We start from the raw sequence: 17126 nt of genomic DNA on the forward strand, positions 1-17126 counted from the left end.
CACACACACACACACACACACACACACACACACACACACACACACACACACACACACACACACACACACACGGCACTGTGTTAGAGGAGGGAATGTGACAAAGTCATTGTCTTACCGCTACCTACCAGGCTTTCTCCTGTGCAAGAAAACACAGCACACACACAGTTCAGCTCCTGACTGTTCACAAGCACAGTCCGCTGTATTTGTGGTTAAAGGCAATAGCGTGTTGGCCTGAGGGTGGCAGTGTGGGCTTAAAGGGATAGTTCACCCAAAAATGAAAATGTGATGTTTATCTTCTACTGAAGAAACAAAGTCACCTACATCTTGGATGCCCTGGGGGTAAGCAGATAAACATCACATTTTCATTTTTGGGTGAACTATCCCTTTAACTAACTCTTATTCAACATCAGAAGGCTGAACGCGTGTCTGGAAACCTACCTTTGACCTCATGGTGCGTTCGGAGCATTTGGCCGCGGCGGCCGCCATCTTTACAATGTCAGGGTTGCTCTTTGACTTCATGATATCTGAAAGACATGACAGCCAGCCGGTTCATAACGTGCAGGTGAATGCATCTGAGCGTGGGTTGATCTCGAGGCGAGGCTCGTACCGTATCCACCGCGCTCCACGTCCTCCAGCGTGGGTTGCCCCAGTGCATCATGGGTCTTCTGCAGCTGCTCGCGCAGGCGGCTCAGATCGCGCTCCGCTTTGGCCCGTACGATGCTCAGCTCCGTGTAGATGTCCTTGTATTTATCCGTTGCATATTTTTTATCCTATAAAGAGACACGGCACATTAATCATCGCACATTCTTACAACGGGGTCCTTTAAAAAGCGTTAAAATTCAGTTTGATCAAAATTATGGTCATTTTAGGAGGTCATATATTTGGGTACAAAAATAGTTTGTTGTATTTAAATTGCCATGTCAGCTTCACAGGCTATATTATATGGCAGATACAACATTTAATAAACAATACAATAAATACACACATTTCATAAAATTCAATTTAGAAAAAAAAGACTAAACTTGGTATATACTCTATAAAAAATTATTGATTAAAATTGTAGTTTTTCTGCGTCCAGAATAATTCAGGAATGGGAATACCTCCTAATGTGATGATTAATCTTATTAAACAATTAAACAAAAGACAATGATTTAATTAAATAAATACGAGTGCTGCAAGTTCAGTTCGAATTCAATCAACGAATATTACACATTTATGTCAAGCAGCTGATTTTGATCGTTTAGACAATGAATTACGCCAGTGTTTGTGTTACGGTATTTACACTGTAGCAATGAAGTAGTAATACTGGCATTTCAAAATAAGAGTCCCAGTGTATTCGGGCATGTTTATAATTAAAAGTCCCGCATAATGCATATATTATTATTGGTATTTTAGTTACACAAACTGTATTTGGAATTTAATTCAACTCACACGCTCTCTGGGCTGCTCGTCACGAGAAGGAAAGACTAAGAACATTAACGCTTTCAATGTATATACATTTTTCTAGTAGCAGCACAATTATGTTTTTTGCCTTATCATATCTGCAAAATCAAATATAAACACATGTATTGATGCAATATTAGTGCATAAACCAAATGCAATGCATATGCATTTACTAAATAAAACATATTTTTAAACTTGTGTCGCAGCTTGTTTAATTAAGAAAAAAAGTCTTGGAAAAGGTCTCAAAATCTTGATTTTAAAACTCCTCACAATGAAGGTGCAGCACTTACTCTGTGGGCAGTCTGGAGCTCATCTTTTAAAGATTTGATCTCCTGCTTCAGATACTGCACTTCTGACTCCTTCACCCTCCGCATCACCTGTGAACACAAGCGTGATCAGCTTCTCATTCGCAGCATGCTGTGGAGAACGAGCGAGGCATGAAGGGAAGCAGCAGACCTCCAGCTCGTACAGCTCCTTCCCCTGCATGCCCCCGCCAGCGTCCCCGCCGTCCTCGCTCGCCATCGAGCGCATCTTCGTGATCTCAGCCGCCAGATGGTTGTTCAGCTCCTGCACGACAGACAAACAGACCAAATCAAGCCTTCTGTGCGTCTGAAGTCGATTCAGTTGCTCTAAGGTCATGCTGACCATTTAGTTTCGATTTAATCCTTATTAAAACTACTAAAGAGCAGTGAGGGATTTCTCTGTCTTTTGTTGTTTGATTAACATTAATCAGGTTTATTAGGCTTCTCTCACTTTAAGACGTAATGCACGGATCCAATATACTGACACACTTCTGATATTCTCACAGCTGCTTACATTCACTTAATACTTAACCCATCGTGTTTATGTGAATACTCGCCAAAACAGACATCATTTTGTGCAAATTTGTCCATTCAAGTGCGAAAGAGAACTCAATTCAGTTCTCTTTCCAAATCGTCTCATTTTTATTAATTCACGAAAAGGTCATCATATTTTCTGCTTTCTTTATCTTTCAAAACTGTTTATTTAGTTATTGTCTTGTTTTTCTTAGTGAATAGGGCCCTATGAAATCCGTTTTATTTTTTTCCAAATTCCGTTTGAATTTTTCTAGACTATTTTTCCTCTATTTTAATTTTTCTAACTTTGTTTTAATGGTTAAATTACATTTGATTGGTTAAAACGCATGTCTAATTAATTGAAACCATGAAATTTACACAAGTTAATGACAATTTATTAAAAGTTTAACAAAAATCACATTTTTAGGGCCCTATGAAATACGTTTATTTATTCTCAAATTCTGACATTTTTTTTTAACCAAATTTAATAATCAAAATTATAATTTTTTTAATTCTATGTTATGTATTTTTTTCTGGTAATCAAATGATAGCATGAAACAATAATTATCAATAATTAATCTTTGAATCAAATGAAAATTAAACCTCTCCAATGTTTTATTTTTATTTTTTTGCAAACTAAGTGCTGCACAACAGGTTAATTGTTAAACAAGCTTTTGAATGCTATAGTGTATAATGTTACAAAACCTTTTTAAACTTTTCAGATAAATGCTGATCTTTGGATCTTTATATTCATCAAAGAATCCTGAAAAAAATTTACTCAACTGTTTCAAATAATAATAATAATAATCTTGTTTCTCGAGCAGCAAATCAGCATATTAGAATGATTTCTGAAGATCATGTGACACTGAAGACTGGAGTAATGATGCTGAAAATACAGCTGCGCATCACAGAAATAAATTACAGTTTAACAGATATTCACATAGAAAACAGCCATTTAAATAGTAAAAATATTTCACAATTTTACTGCTTTTTCTGTATTTCTGATCAAATAAATGCAGGCTTGATGAGCAGAAGATAATTCTGTAAAAAACATTAAAAATCTTACTGTTCAAAAACTTTCGACTGGTAGTGCACATTCTACTATACAATATATGTCTGTCACAATTTCAAGTTAACCCAACTTTTATTTTGCCGTGAAGAGTTTTGTGTGTGTGTGTGTGTGTGTATGATGTGCCGGTAGTTTTTCTCAAATGAAACAGTCAAATGTGTTCATGTATCTACGTCCTCATTTAGTGAGACGGCAGACGACATCGCATTCATTCATTCACATAGCAACACGCAGAACACGCAGGATTTCAATTTAAATAGTCTTTTTGCAGTTAAATATTTACAGACACCAGTCCATATCGCCATCTGACTGAAGTGCACTGACCTACTTTGGATTTATTCATTCAAAATTTGGCATCATAGGGCCCTAAGCGAAAAAATATTGTGGACGAATTATAATATTGGTCACTGAGGTTAGCAGCGGTTACCTGGTTGTGTGCATTGAGCTCCTGGTTCTCCCGCTGGCACTGTCGGAGCGCCTGTCTCTCGGCCTCCAGCGCTTGGGCCAGATGAGCGTTTTCTAAGCACTTCTGCGAGTACTGCTCCGACAACACCTCGATCTCCCTCTGGTACGACATCAGCTCTTCCCTGCAACACAAATGCACATGCGTTTTTCCTTTCAGTTTAATGTGATGATAAAAGAGCAAGGCCTTTATGTCTAGACAGAAGTACAGCCAAGAGCTCGAGGGCAGATTACGAGCATGTGCACAAAGAAAGAAACTGTGCAATCACTCCAGATTTGGCATCTTGGCTGCGTTGCCCCAGGCTTTAAACCCTTTATCCACTCCAATTAAAGCAGTATTATTTGCAAGTCTTATTTGCATATCGCAGCTTTAACAGTGATGTTACAAGAAATGTGCCACAAGAGCGAGATGGGAGGTGTGGCCGTGTAAACTTGTTTCAAGCAATTAAATCTGAAGAGACAGCTGTTTACTTCCCAAAAGAATGCAAAGGTGCGGCTGCGCTGCATTTGACTGCATTACGAGGCTGAAATGGCGTTAAAGGAGTAGCAACTGACTCGTGCTGTTTGTGGATTTCCTCGATGTCTGCGTTTTCTGTGTTGCTGTTGACCTTGCGTGTTTTCTCCAGCTCCCGCTCAAGCTCCGTCCGATGTGCATTCTTCATTGCTTCGATAGCTAATCAAAGAAAAACATTAAAAACGCTGTTTATTAATAATGGGTCTTAAAAACAGAAAAAAAGGTTATTCTAGATTTGTGTCTATATGCATTTATAATTATGACATTTTCATTGAGATTATGCTATATTATTACCATTATCAACTTTGCTTCTGTCAATCAGCACAGGTTTTGTGTTTCTTTCTGGAACTGGTTGTCCTCAGTTTTTGAGTGAATATTGCCGAAATTATCCACAAATAATGCTTTATTCACTCACAAACATCAGCTCAGATCAACGAGGCAATCAATCAGCTCCAAAAAGAAATACAAAACCTGTGTTAATTGAAATAAACAAGTTGATAAAAATAGTGATGATAATATAGCATAATGAGAGATTTACAAGCAATTTTTAAAAGGCAGGTCATTTTTGACTGGCGATTTTTTTTTTTTTCCCCAAAACTTGACTCTTATTTTGGATTTTAATGTTTATATCGCTAAATTCACTGGAAACAGAACACTTGTTTATCAATGCTTGTTATAACATGGTTGTAATTCCTGAACGCTTTGGAATACAGACCTAAGGTTGGTCTCTTTTTAAAGAAAACACATAGCAGATTATTGCTGAAGTGAGTGCATTTAAAAAAAAAAAAGAAAGTATAAAAAAGATATAGAAGTTTAAGTTTACAGTAAAGATAATGCAGTATACTATTTTTTTTAATTGTATATAAAATAAATATGTAATAAAATATGTTGCACTCTAAAATTGCTATAAAATCAAAGCCATATGTCTAACAAAGTTATGTTCCAAATTTGAAGTTGATATCACAAAAATTGTGAGATTTTGTTTGGCCACTATACCGAAAATAACCACTGGGTGACACCCAAACTCTATTGTTTTTTTATTGACAATTTCTGTCACATCACTTCTATTACCAAACAGTTACCAAATATGGCACCTTGACTGTCAGACCTTTCCAACAATACAGTATGTGTTTTTTGTCAAGATTACAAAAAGATTTGATTTTCTAAAACACAAGCCACAAAATCTCTATATGTCTGTTTCTCTACCTCTATATATATCTGAGTCTATGTATATATTTTTATATCTTGATTTATACCCCTAAAAGGGTGACGTCTCCCCGAGATACAAACATTTAGAGACATATTACAAAAAGTGTAAGCATTTACTTCATAAAATTTCAATGCAAACCTAATAAGCCAATGCGGAGTAACAGGTAAGGTTTCGTCCTCACTAACCAGAGATGGTGGCTGCGGTCTCCTCCGCCAGCAGTCGCTCCTTCTCCTCCTGCAGTTTCTCCAGTTCCCACTGGTGCTTTTTCTGCAGCTCATCGATCACTTTCTGGTGAGACTCTTCCATGGCGGCGAAGCCTCGTTCACACGTCGCCTGTAGGGAAATCGTTCAGATCGATTCAAGTCCACTTCTACTCTGACAAGGACAACACTTACACAGAACGGTGTCCACACAAAGCCAGATATTAATAACCTACGATGGCATGAAGGGGACGTAACATAACGTAATGCAAACACACACACGCTGTGATGGGACTGTGTGTTCATCCCAAAAACTTGGACACTTCAGCCAGACTCAATGCATGAATATCACTGGATTAGATACAAAACATCAAAAGAAAACAGAACGAATGCAGATATACTGTATAAACTTGAGATTTGGACACTTTGTGGTTGACAAATGCTGCTGGATCATGTTGAACTGTGAGATTTCATGCACTAAAATCACATTGACACCAGTTAAAAGTCAATGCAAAACTAGCTTAGCATTTGTTTGCAGACACAGCTTTCAGTGGATTGAAATTCAAACATTTGTAGCTTAAATGTCCAAGTACGTTTTGGGGGCACTACATATGCTCGTCTCTATATATTGACTTTAATTCCAATTTAATTAGGCCCTGGAACTTTCAACTCCAAAAACGCAGCATCCCTACATTTGTAAGATTTGCCATCAATACAAAGACACTTTTAGGATTAGAGCTACCATTTATGAACATGGAGTTTAATTTCAGAAGCACGTACTGATGACAAATTTATTTTTTACATTATATATGTGATCTGTGCTTGCAAAATCAGTCACAATGAGCAATCTTTTCACATTTTCCTGTAAAAGACCTTCAGAATGATGTATGGTTTGTTGGAATCGGATGAAAAATGACTGAGCTGCACCTGTTTGAAGTCGATAGAGTCAGCAAAGTCAATTTTGAGAAAAATCGAGTTAAAGTTTTCTGAAGGTTCCAAAGCAAAATCACAGCAACGTTGCATCTTTTCCTCCAGTTCTTTTCTTAATAATAATTAATAATAGTCACAATATAGCTATTTTTTATTTTATCTTTGTTATTATAAATAAGAAATGCAAAAAAAAAAAAATTAGTAAAACAAAGAAAAAAAGAATGCATTACTTTTTCCATTTTACATCTAAACAGAAGCATTCAAGTAAGAAAAACAAATAATCAAATGTAAAAATCCCTTTAGTGTGTTCATTGCAAATAAACTGATTATTAAAACTACAAAAGCAGTTCAATCAGCGAGTGACTCCCTCTTTTCTTTTATCATTAGATTCACATTAATGAGACATTAATGAGACAGACGGCCGATATGAATACTAGGGTTGGGTACCGAAACCCGGTACCAATATGACACCGGTACCTATGTAACCGGTATGTACTAGAACCGAATCCGAACGCAGATTTCGGTGCCTCATTTCAGTGCCATGCCTGAGTGCTCGATTGAAATATTAGTCCTCTGGTTCTCCGAAACGGACGTAAGAAGCATCATCACTGGCACGGCATGTGAAAAATAATTTCCTGACTGAGAAAATTCATGTAAACTCAAGTCGGAAAGCTCTAAAAATACAAATCCAACAAATCTTTGTAGTAATGCGAGTGTCCATGTTGTTTTCACATTCCGACTTAAAAGCACAACTCGGGAAATGAGAGCATCTGAGGCGCCCTCTGGCGTCCAGTATGCATGAAACAGACATGATGTGTTTATAGTGCTAATGGCCAATCCATAATTTTTGGGGGAATTTTTATTTATTTATTTTTTAATAAGCATCGGTTCAGGCACTGTTTAGGCACCGGAACTGTTTTAAAAGTATTGGTTTGGCACCGGTATCGAAAAAACCCAAACGATACCCAACCCTAATTAAGACCCACTGTAATGCACGGATCTAATATAATGTTGTTTTTCCCCAACAGTTCTCCAAACGTTCACTTAAGACATAACAGATTATGTTTGTGTGAATACTTAAATACTGTAATTCTGTATATATGTACCGGGATCTCGCTGCCGGAAGTGCCTTTATGCGGAGCTTCGGATGACAGTCAGCGTGAGAAACGAGCGGAGAAAAGGTACTCCTCTCAGAAAACGTACAAATAATGATCATTTTAGATGTTTACTTACTATTTGGAGCATTGGGATCACTAGATGAGGGCTTAATGAACTCATTTTTGTGAAAACCTCAAATTCGACATTTTTCACTTTTTTGCGTGTAGCTCAAAATTAGCCCAACTCATTTTGCCAGCACGGGTCACATATTGTTTTTAAGTCTTAAATTAATTGAATCTTTTAAGTAGTAAAACACAAATTTAGATGCAGTCTAAATAAAATATAAACTGCAAGCACTCTTTTAAAAATAAACTAAATTAGAAAACAAAATGAGAAAATATTCCTGCAAACCAAAGCACAAATAAAACTCTGAACTGTTATTATGTTTTGCAAATAATAAATAAACAGAAAAAAAGTTATCACTCTAATGAGAAAAAAGAAATGATTTTGCACCAAAGCCAACTCCATTTGAAACTGGCCTCATAACTTCATGTTCATAGTTATGAACAAATGATCTAGCCAGGAACTGACTTGAGCTCTGGTCTTTAAGGACACACTGACAAAATATAATAGAAAACTACAGAAATTATTCTAATATCCCATTATCCATGTGTTTTTAATCATCAACTGAGTGACAGAGCACAACACATTAGCTGTTTTTGTCAGTACTTGGAAATTGTTCTGCTTAGTTGGTGCAACAACTGCAATTTATATAATTTATTAAACTAAATTTGTTTTATTATAATATTGCATAAGTAAATTTAATGGTCTCTGTCCTCAGAGCCAAATCTTTCACATGTACTTACATAGACAAGTGTTTAAAATAAACCCTTTTAGTTAGTCATGCATGATTTGTTATTATGTTAAGCAGCTGGCATTTTGCGGTCATCAAAGATAAGCAGCAATTTATGCAGAGCACTGGCTGTTAATCAGGCAAAGAGGTTTAATGTGACGAGTTCAGATCAAAGTCAACCAGGTGAACCACACAAGTTTTCAGACTTCACTGCATAATTGCTGACATGAGGAGTATGCAGTTATGCATTCTCCAAAACTTAATGGTTCGCCATTGGACTCAATTATCTATAAATGGCTTCTTGCATATAATCATATTTTCCTCTCATCCACACTAGAGTCAACCCGTACATGCACACCAAAGGTTAGCAGCCATGCATCACTGGTGAGAGATATTAGGCCAGCACCACAAAGCAGAGTTAGTATGAGAGAAGGAAGGGAAAGGATCAGGTTTAAGGTTGTCAAATTAAGTCATTACAGACGGAGAAGAGCAAGGACACAGAACTCCTTGACCTTTAGGTTTTCCAGGTCTTTCTCGTATTTCAGATGCAGCAATGTTGCATCCCCATCACGATCTCGCCGGTTCATTTCTTCAGTGAGTTCGGACACCCGGGACACGAGTTTCTGGATCCGTACTTTGAGGGAAGTGGAGTCCGATCCAGGCTCGACGGCGTCCGTCAGCTCTTCCATCTCTTGACTGAAGCGTGCTATTAAGTCCTTACACTCTATCTCATGCTGCTTCTTCAGGTTCTCCATGCACCGCGTCAGAGAGTCGATCTCTTTCACGTTCTCCTCGGATCTCAGTCTCAGAGTCTCACCAGCCTTGGCCACTTCCCGTCTCAGCTTCTCCGCTTCTTGCTCGTACGCCTCCTTTAATTCGCGCAGCTCTTTCTTATGCCTAGCCATTGAGTCCTGAAGCTGTAAGGCCTCATCCGGAGAGTCGATCGGTTTTCCTTCGATCTGAATGTGGGTTAAGTCTCCACTGACGCTCGACTTAACCCGCTTCTCAGACTCGAGCTGTGCTCTCAAATCAGCACAACTTGCACATGCAGACAGGTCTAACGGTTTCGCCCTTGGCGAGTTCTGCAGAACTACAAAGCACATGCATGTTATGTCCATTATGGCCTCACGAATGTACTCAGACCAGCATCTTTGAGAGTCACAGCTTGACAGAGTCAAAGCCAACGACTGGAGCTCCTCATGAGTTCGTTCCCTAAGAGCCGAAGCGGTTTGATTCAATAATGTCACTTTCTTCTGAATGACTTCAGCGAGAGTCTTCAGGACGCAGGGATCGCTGGCATCACTGAGCAACCGATTCATAATATTCGATTTCATCATCTGTGCATTTCCATCTCCAGCGCAAGTTGCAGGTTTTGAGTCACCTTGAAGTTCTTGGAGGTTGGAGAGCTTATTCATAAGCAGCAGCAACTTATTATCCACTATCATACGTTCTACAGCTTTTCTTACTGCTTTGGCCTCGGAGCCTTTCTGACAGTCCTCTAAACCAGCTAAAACCTCATGCAGAATCCTTCTCTCAAACATCTCCTGCATCATTCCTGCCTGATCCTCATCCGAAATATTGGTGTCCATGCCAGTGTTGGACAAATCCGTCTTACTGCCAGTTACCAACAAGTCAAGCAGATGATTCAGAGACTTAGACTTGCTCTTGAACTCTTCCGCGACTTCCTCAACTACACTTTCATTCGCGAGTTTCTGCATCAACTCTTGACACCCACTATCTGTTCCTGGTTCACTACCAAACGTCCCTTGAGTTCCTGCCTTCTCCTTCAACGTCCTGATTTCCTCCTGAGCCTCTACAAGCATCCGACTACACATCCTCGCTGTCTCTTCATGCTTTGCATTCTGGGACTGAAGTTCTCTACAGACCTGCTCAGCATTTTGAAGCTGCTTCTCCTTCTCGGAAAGCTTAGATTGAAGGACCTCCAATTGCCATTTGAGTTCGTCCGTCTCCACATCTAACTCTTTATCATCATTTTGGCTTTCTGCCACCTGAAATCCAAGACCCCTAAGCGTAGCTTCTTTAAGCTGCAATCTTTTCTCCGTATCTTTCAAACTATTACCAAGAGTCTCCAATTTAATAAGAGCCTCTTGTAGCTTCTGTGACTTTTCGTGGAGTTCTCGCTCGTATACATTTTCCTCTTCTTGCACCTGGTTCACGTTGGCTTGTGGATATTGTTGGCTGCTACACAGTCGACAAAGCTCAGCATTCAGCCTGTCTATTTCTCGATCCGCTTCTCTCAACTGGTTCACAATTTCCTGATAGCGCTGGTTCAAAGCTACGTTTTCGTTCGCCAGCAACTCCACCTGCTGAGACAGATTGGGATGGTCTTCTCTCGAGCAACCCAACGCACATGGACTCTCCATTCTCTGCCTATGGACTCTTCCCAGCATGCCCTCCATGGTGACCAAACGAGCTTCATAGTCTCGGATAGAGTCTCCAGCCTTTTCCAAGCTTCTCCTCATGGTCTCATTCTCAATCTCTTGTTGGTTCTTGAGGCTTTCCAACAGTTTCTGCGTCATTTCGCCTACAGACCCACTTCTTTCCTGTCCTTGAGGGCTTTCTACCCAAAGGTATTCGCTATGCGAGTGCATGAGCTTTATCAGCTCTCTTAACGTCAGAGGCTCACTGGCATCAATCAAGCTCTCCAGCTCTCTAATCTTTCCCTCGCTATCCTGAAGCATAAAGCTGACTGTTTTCTGAATGGAGTTTGAGGGACAGACCTCTGGAGAGGAGGGTTTTTTGGTGTCAGAAAGGTAAGGTTCCTCTGCGGGGCAGTGTGAGAGAGAAAGGCCAAGCTGTGCCTGCATGTTGCGCTTTTTCAGTTCTTGCAGCTGCAGGAGCTCTTTGGTTTCCTGGTACTTCTTTGTTAAGCTCTGAGCTTGAGAACTAACCAGTTCAGTCCTCTTCACCTGGGGCTCTGTCTCAAGACTCAAAGGGGACTCCAGCTTGGAAAAGGGACCAGACAGTTGGTTAACAGTCAGCACAGATGAACATCGCTAATCAATTGCTAGATTATACTTTGAGTAAAATTCACATTTCATTACCACATCTGAGTCTAATCAATCTATGAAGTTTAAAGGGAGAGTCAATTAATTCAGCTTCTTTCATGGAATGAGGTGCATTAGAACGCTAGAAAATAATTAATGGCAAAAAGGTTAGTAAATCAAAACAGTGCATGCATATTAAGAGGTTAAAGAGTTGTTTCTTAGGGTAAGTGATGCAAAATTAGTGCTAGCTAAGAATGCCAGAACGGTCACATGCCATCCAGTTAAAAGCCTGCAGGCCGTTTGTGGAACAATTTAACCTGAACTACTAAGCAACCACTACTGTGTGTGTTTATAACAGACCTTTTGATTCAAAGGTGAGTAAATAAATCCATAAAAGACAACCCTTAAAACTAGCTGGTGGAGATAAAAATTTGTCCTGGGCAGATATTCACATTTGTGGATCAATGCCATGCTTTAGATAAAAATCACCACACATTTGCTTTTAATACATAAACGCCTTAACTATGGTATACTGAAAAGGTATCCTAAATAAAAACAATAACTGTAGCTATTTAATGCCAAAACAAGTCAATAAAAGAATTTTGAGAAGTCTACATTAAGCTCAGAAAACAATGCAATGATATTTTGAACAAACACTAAAGACAAACGTACACACACACACACACGCTATATGGAAGAAGTCAAGAATAAGGTTAAAATGAAATGAACGTTGGTTAAATATGAAACATATCATGCACATACGCATCTTTTCATATGTCAATGTTTAGGTAGCACTATACAGCATTTGAAATAATTTTCCACACCCATAAGATATACTGATACCCAATGCTTTTGAGAAAATACAAATAGGGGACATATCTGGCACTGAAAACTATTTTTCTAACCTTAAACTATAGCATAAATTCTACTAATAAAAGCATTGGTAACACTTTACTTAAAACCTTTAGTAAAAGTGTTTTTAATGCATTAGTTAATGTACCTTATCATGCATTATACGATCTCATGAATAACTGTAACCGCACTTATAATACATTATCTATTCACTGTTACACCTTTAGAAAGTGTAATGCATTAGAACACATGACAACCAAACCTTGAAATATTATAATGCATTTTAACTTTGGTTACAATTGTTTATAAACAGATATAATGCATTACAATGCAAATTATGAATACTTTTATAATGCATTACACATAAAGGCTTTAAGTAAAGTGTAACCATTTTTTTTTTTAATAATATGCTGTAGATGTTTTCCATTAACTTCAAATATGCATTGAGTATGAGTGTATCCGGAGGGCACAGTGAGTCTACGTTCTGAGTGTGTTTTCATGCCATCATTGCACATTTATTCATTCATGTTCAGTTAATGTTAATCATTTCTATGTTGGAACATGCAATACAGCTTGTATGAAATTGAAATTTTTAATGTTATTTTGCTTGAACATGGCAAGAAGAATCTTAAGTAGAGGCAAAAGAGCTCTGTTCGTTTACATGCAACGGTCTCTAGACATGCAAAGCACGCGTTTGCAGCTTCGATGATAAAGATGGAAGCCATGTGTTTGTTTTTCTCCTAATAATGACACACAATGTGTTCAATCAGGCAATACATGAATGCACTAAGAACATTGTGACATAAATGTGGCCTACCGGTGAAATGTAACCGGCACGGATCTGCTGTTCGCGCTGGAGAGCGTTCTTGAGCCGACTCTCCAGCTCCAGCTTGTGCTGATTGGAGTCCATTAACTGCTGGTGACAGCTCTCCAGCTGAGCTTTCAGCTCCTCGACCTAACAACATCCAAAACACAAAGGGAAGTTATGATCTCAAGCCACATCAGATTTCATTTTTCAACTCTCAACGATATAAATGTGTGAATATTCAAGTCGGTGGAGATATTAAACGAATCGCGACACCGTTGAGACACAGTGCTTGCCTCTGATTTTAAATGCAAGTTTGTTTATATGAAGAGATTTATTTTATTTATATTATTTATGTGATTTATGATTTGTTTGACATATTTCAATTTCACAAAAAAATGTGCAGCATTTTGTCTGAGAAATAATAAAAGGACACCTTTTAATTGATAAATTGTCTAAAATCTCATTTACGTGAGAAAATCGTATTGCGTGAATCGTTGCATCCCTATTTATATCATATGATATACAGTAGTTTATCAATATCACAGCAGCAAGAGTGCTGTTTCTCCCCGATATCTGCACCGCTGCAAATGTGATACCACAGTTCAATAAACGAGAAGTTAATACTGTTATATTTTAGACACAATGCTGTGTCCGTTTAAATTTCGCAAACGAAAATAGTTCCAATCAAAGCCACAGCAGAACTGTTGTTGTTTTCCAAGTGACACACAGCAGTGATTCATTACTGAATGAATCAAGTGAGCCAATGATTCACTGACTCATTAATAAAGAGTCACTTGCTTCGTTTCTGAATGAATCATTTGTTTGAACAAAACGGTTGAGTGAATAATTCAATGACTCACTTGCTTTTAGAGCACCATTTCATTTAAAAAAAAGAAAATTTCAAATTTGTTTCTCATTTAACACAATAATGACTTTAAAGGATGTTTTGAGGGGGTGATTTCTAAGCCCAATTTGACGTGCGATTAACTCAACAGCCCTAGTTTAAAGGAATAACTGTGCACTGGATTTTGAAGCCCGCACCCCTTTCCTGTAGCTCTCGAGGAGGTTCTCCAGCTCTGATGCGTCTCTGTTGTGCTGTGTGGAGGGCAAAGGCACCCTCCTCTCCTCCCTGATGGGCGTCTTCTCCACCTGCTGCCAGCGCTGCTCAATCTCGTCCTCCACTCTCTGCAGCCGCTCCTCCGATGGGGGCGGAGCATCTACCTGGACCACGTCCCCACTCTCGAAGTCCATCTTTGTGATGTCAGCGGCAGGATCGAAGGACGAGCCAGTGACGCTCTCGTACCTCCTCCGCCTCTCCTCCCTCCTCTTGTTTCTCTCGGTTAGCTCGGCCTGGAAGGTGTCGGCCTCGTGTGCTCTCTGCTGCGCCAGAGCCTGGGCGATGGGACGAAACTCGGCCCAGTCAAATGTTTTGGAGCGTCCTTCTCGCCTCCGTTCCCTTGCTCGGCTCTTCTTCAATCCACCTTCCCGCTCTACCGAGGTTTCGGAGGACAGGGAGTCCTGCGTGACGTCAGGCCGGGCGAGACTCTCAAACGGGCCGCAGGAAGCGTGTTCATCCGTCTGGCTGTTTCAAAACATTTTATACACAAGACTTAAATATTTTAAAGACAAAAACACATTTTTGTGCTACTGCATCATGCACGGTGACGCACCTAGCACCATCTGGCGCAGTGGATGGCCTGACGTTTTTCATAACCGCTTGGATCCAGTTGCGGCGTATTCCCGCGGTCATGGCAGAGAGCGTGTGCACTGCTTCTTGAGTCTGGTGTGAGCAAAGATTGAGCACAAACAGATCAGAAGAAGCTTCGGATTAATAAACACTTCAAACCCTTGGAAAACAGTAAAAAGACACACATCTGTCCCTGCAGTGGACAAGTACATCACAAGGCATCAGAACCATGTACAACTAAAAACACCTTTATAACATGATGATTACAATAAAATTTAAATTAAAATATAAAATCTAAATTAATAAAATTAAACAAAAATAAAACAATCCATAAAATTAAATATAAAATTAAAAAAGTCCATAAAATAAAAACTCCATGAAATAAAAACAATGAAATAAAATATAAAATAAAAGGTACATAAGATAAACAAATCTATCAAATAAAATTAAAAAGCTCATAAAAAAAATAAAATAAAAAATATCCATGAAACCAAATTAAATCTAAAATAAAAAGTCCATAAAATAAAATATAAAATGGAAGTCCATGAAATAAAAAAGTCCATAAAATAAAATAAAATAAAAAAAATAAAAAATCCTTAAGTGGCCCATAAAATGGCCCATAAATAAAATAAAAATATCCATAAAATACAACAAAAATAAAAAGTCCATAAAATAAAATAATACATAGAAAAACATCCATAAAATAAAAACAATTAAATAAATAAAAAAAGGCAATAAAATAATAAAAATAACATTACATAAAATACAAGAAAATATAAAATAAATAAGCTTTAGACACACATGAATCTGGAAGCCATAGTTCCGTTGAGCTTGATATTCTGTAACATTGTAGCAGGTACTGAGGTCAATCTCTCCATCCAGATCAGACGCCTGCTCACAAAACACCGTTGATGCAGTGAGAGAAATATGATAAATTACAGCAATCAGGCTGATTGACAAATGAAAATATCAAAAAAATCAGGGGGTATAAATGGCTATTACAGGGACTGTGATGTACCTCTTCAGCAATCGAATCCTTGTAGTATCGTAGACTGTGATCTGTCAGCACAAACCAATACTTCTTCCACTAAAACAGAAATAATAAAATTAGATTATCAGAATAGATCAAATATAATCCCGATAAAAAATGAAACATATCAGATCATTACAGAGAGCTCTTGGTCGCAGAGAATCCTGCATGCATCTGGTGTATGGGTAGGTGGTTTTTAAGACATTTATACTTCTTTAAAGACTGTGGTAATAAAGTTGACAGGCTCTGCGCTTTTAACTTTGACCTATTGAAGACGTGCGATCAAAGTGTGCTCTGCCCTTCAGAAGCATCAGTGCTTTGAGTCCAGGCCATTTGAGCTGAACAACTCGGATCAACGTGAAGTCAGAAAGCAGATTCCCTTCTTCAGTAAATAGAGATGTGATGCATTTAACACCAAGAACTTGCGCTGAACAACAAATATAGAGGCCAATGACAATTTCACTGCTAAACTGATTTTTTATTAATTTTTTTCTTATTTAGGCACGTTAAGCCAGAACTTAATTTATAAGACTTGATATACAATAAATGATTTACAATATATTACACTATACCAGCAATGCACCAACATTAATATCCAGCCGAAAAATTAATTTTCGATTTTGAACGAAGACGGAAATCACTGACCAAAAATGTTACATCGAAAAAGCCATTAGCTTGATAGTTAGAATTTTTTTTTTTTATAAAAATTAATAATAATTTAATCATAATTATTTAGAATCTATCAATTAATAAATTATTACATTAAAAAATGAAATAAATTATATATATATATATATATATATATATATATATATGCACAATATTATGTTTAAAATAATACTAAATAATAAAAATAATACTGAACAATTTTAATATTAAAAACGTCCTAAAACATATTTTTAGGAATTATAATTATCAAAAAAGCATTAAAATCTGCATCTTTTGTGATGCTTGCACGCAATTTATATTTTTTAATATATATTTTTATAATTATACCATAGTTATCTAGTAGAATTATATTTTTTAGTACAATCACTGTGAAAACATGGTGAATATTCAACATATTGCCCAGCACTTAGATTCAGTATTTTATTTCCAAACACTACTGCGGTCTAATCAGCAAGAGATTATTTTTGTTGATTGTTTT

The 17126-nt window shown here is 37.8% G+C and overlaps 1 protein-coding gene across 1 annotated transcript in view; it reads right to left on the bottom strand.

The window, feature by feature from the left end:
• LOC107670543 (myosin phosphatase Rho-interacting protein-like) overlaps positions 1–17126 on the bottom strand; it is a 65082-nt gene that overhangs the window by 6520 nt on the left and 41436 nt on the right. The window contains exons 10-22 of the mRNA XM_016463186.1: positions 15968–16036; positions 15751–15840; positions 14933–15042; positions 14304–14844; positions 13272–13409; positions 9107–11560; positions 5699–5846; positions 4345–4462; positions 3755–3914; positions 1900–2010; positions 1734–1820; positions 608–770; positions 439–524 (exon numbers count right to left, since the gene is read on the bottom strand). Of these exons, the coding sequence (XP_016318672.1) occupies positions 439–524; positions 608–770; positions 1734–1820; positions 1900–2010; positions 3755–3914; positions 4345–4462; positions 5699–5846; positions 9107–11560; positions 13272–13409; positions 14304–14844; positions 14933–15042; positions 15751–15840; positions 15968–16036 (4275 nt within the window). The remainder of the gene's footprint in view (positions 1–438; positions 525–607; positions 771–1733; positions 1821–1899; positions 2011–3754; positions 3915–4344; positions 4463–5698; positions 5847–9106; positions 11561–13271; positions 13410–14303; positions 14845–14932; positions 15043–15750; positions 15841–15967; positions 16037–17126) is intronic.

This window comes from Sinocyclocheilus anshuiensis, unplaced genomic scaffold (genome assembly GCF_001515605.1).
Source record: "Sinocyclocheilus anshuiensis isolate Anshui unplaced genomic scaffold, SAMN03320099.WGS_v1.1 scaffold989, whole genome shotgun sequence".
Classification (NCBI taxonomy): Eukaryota; Metazoa; Chordata; class Actinopteri; order Cypriniformes; family Cyprinidae; genus Sinocyclocheilus; species Sinocyclocheilus anshuiensis.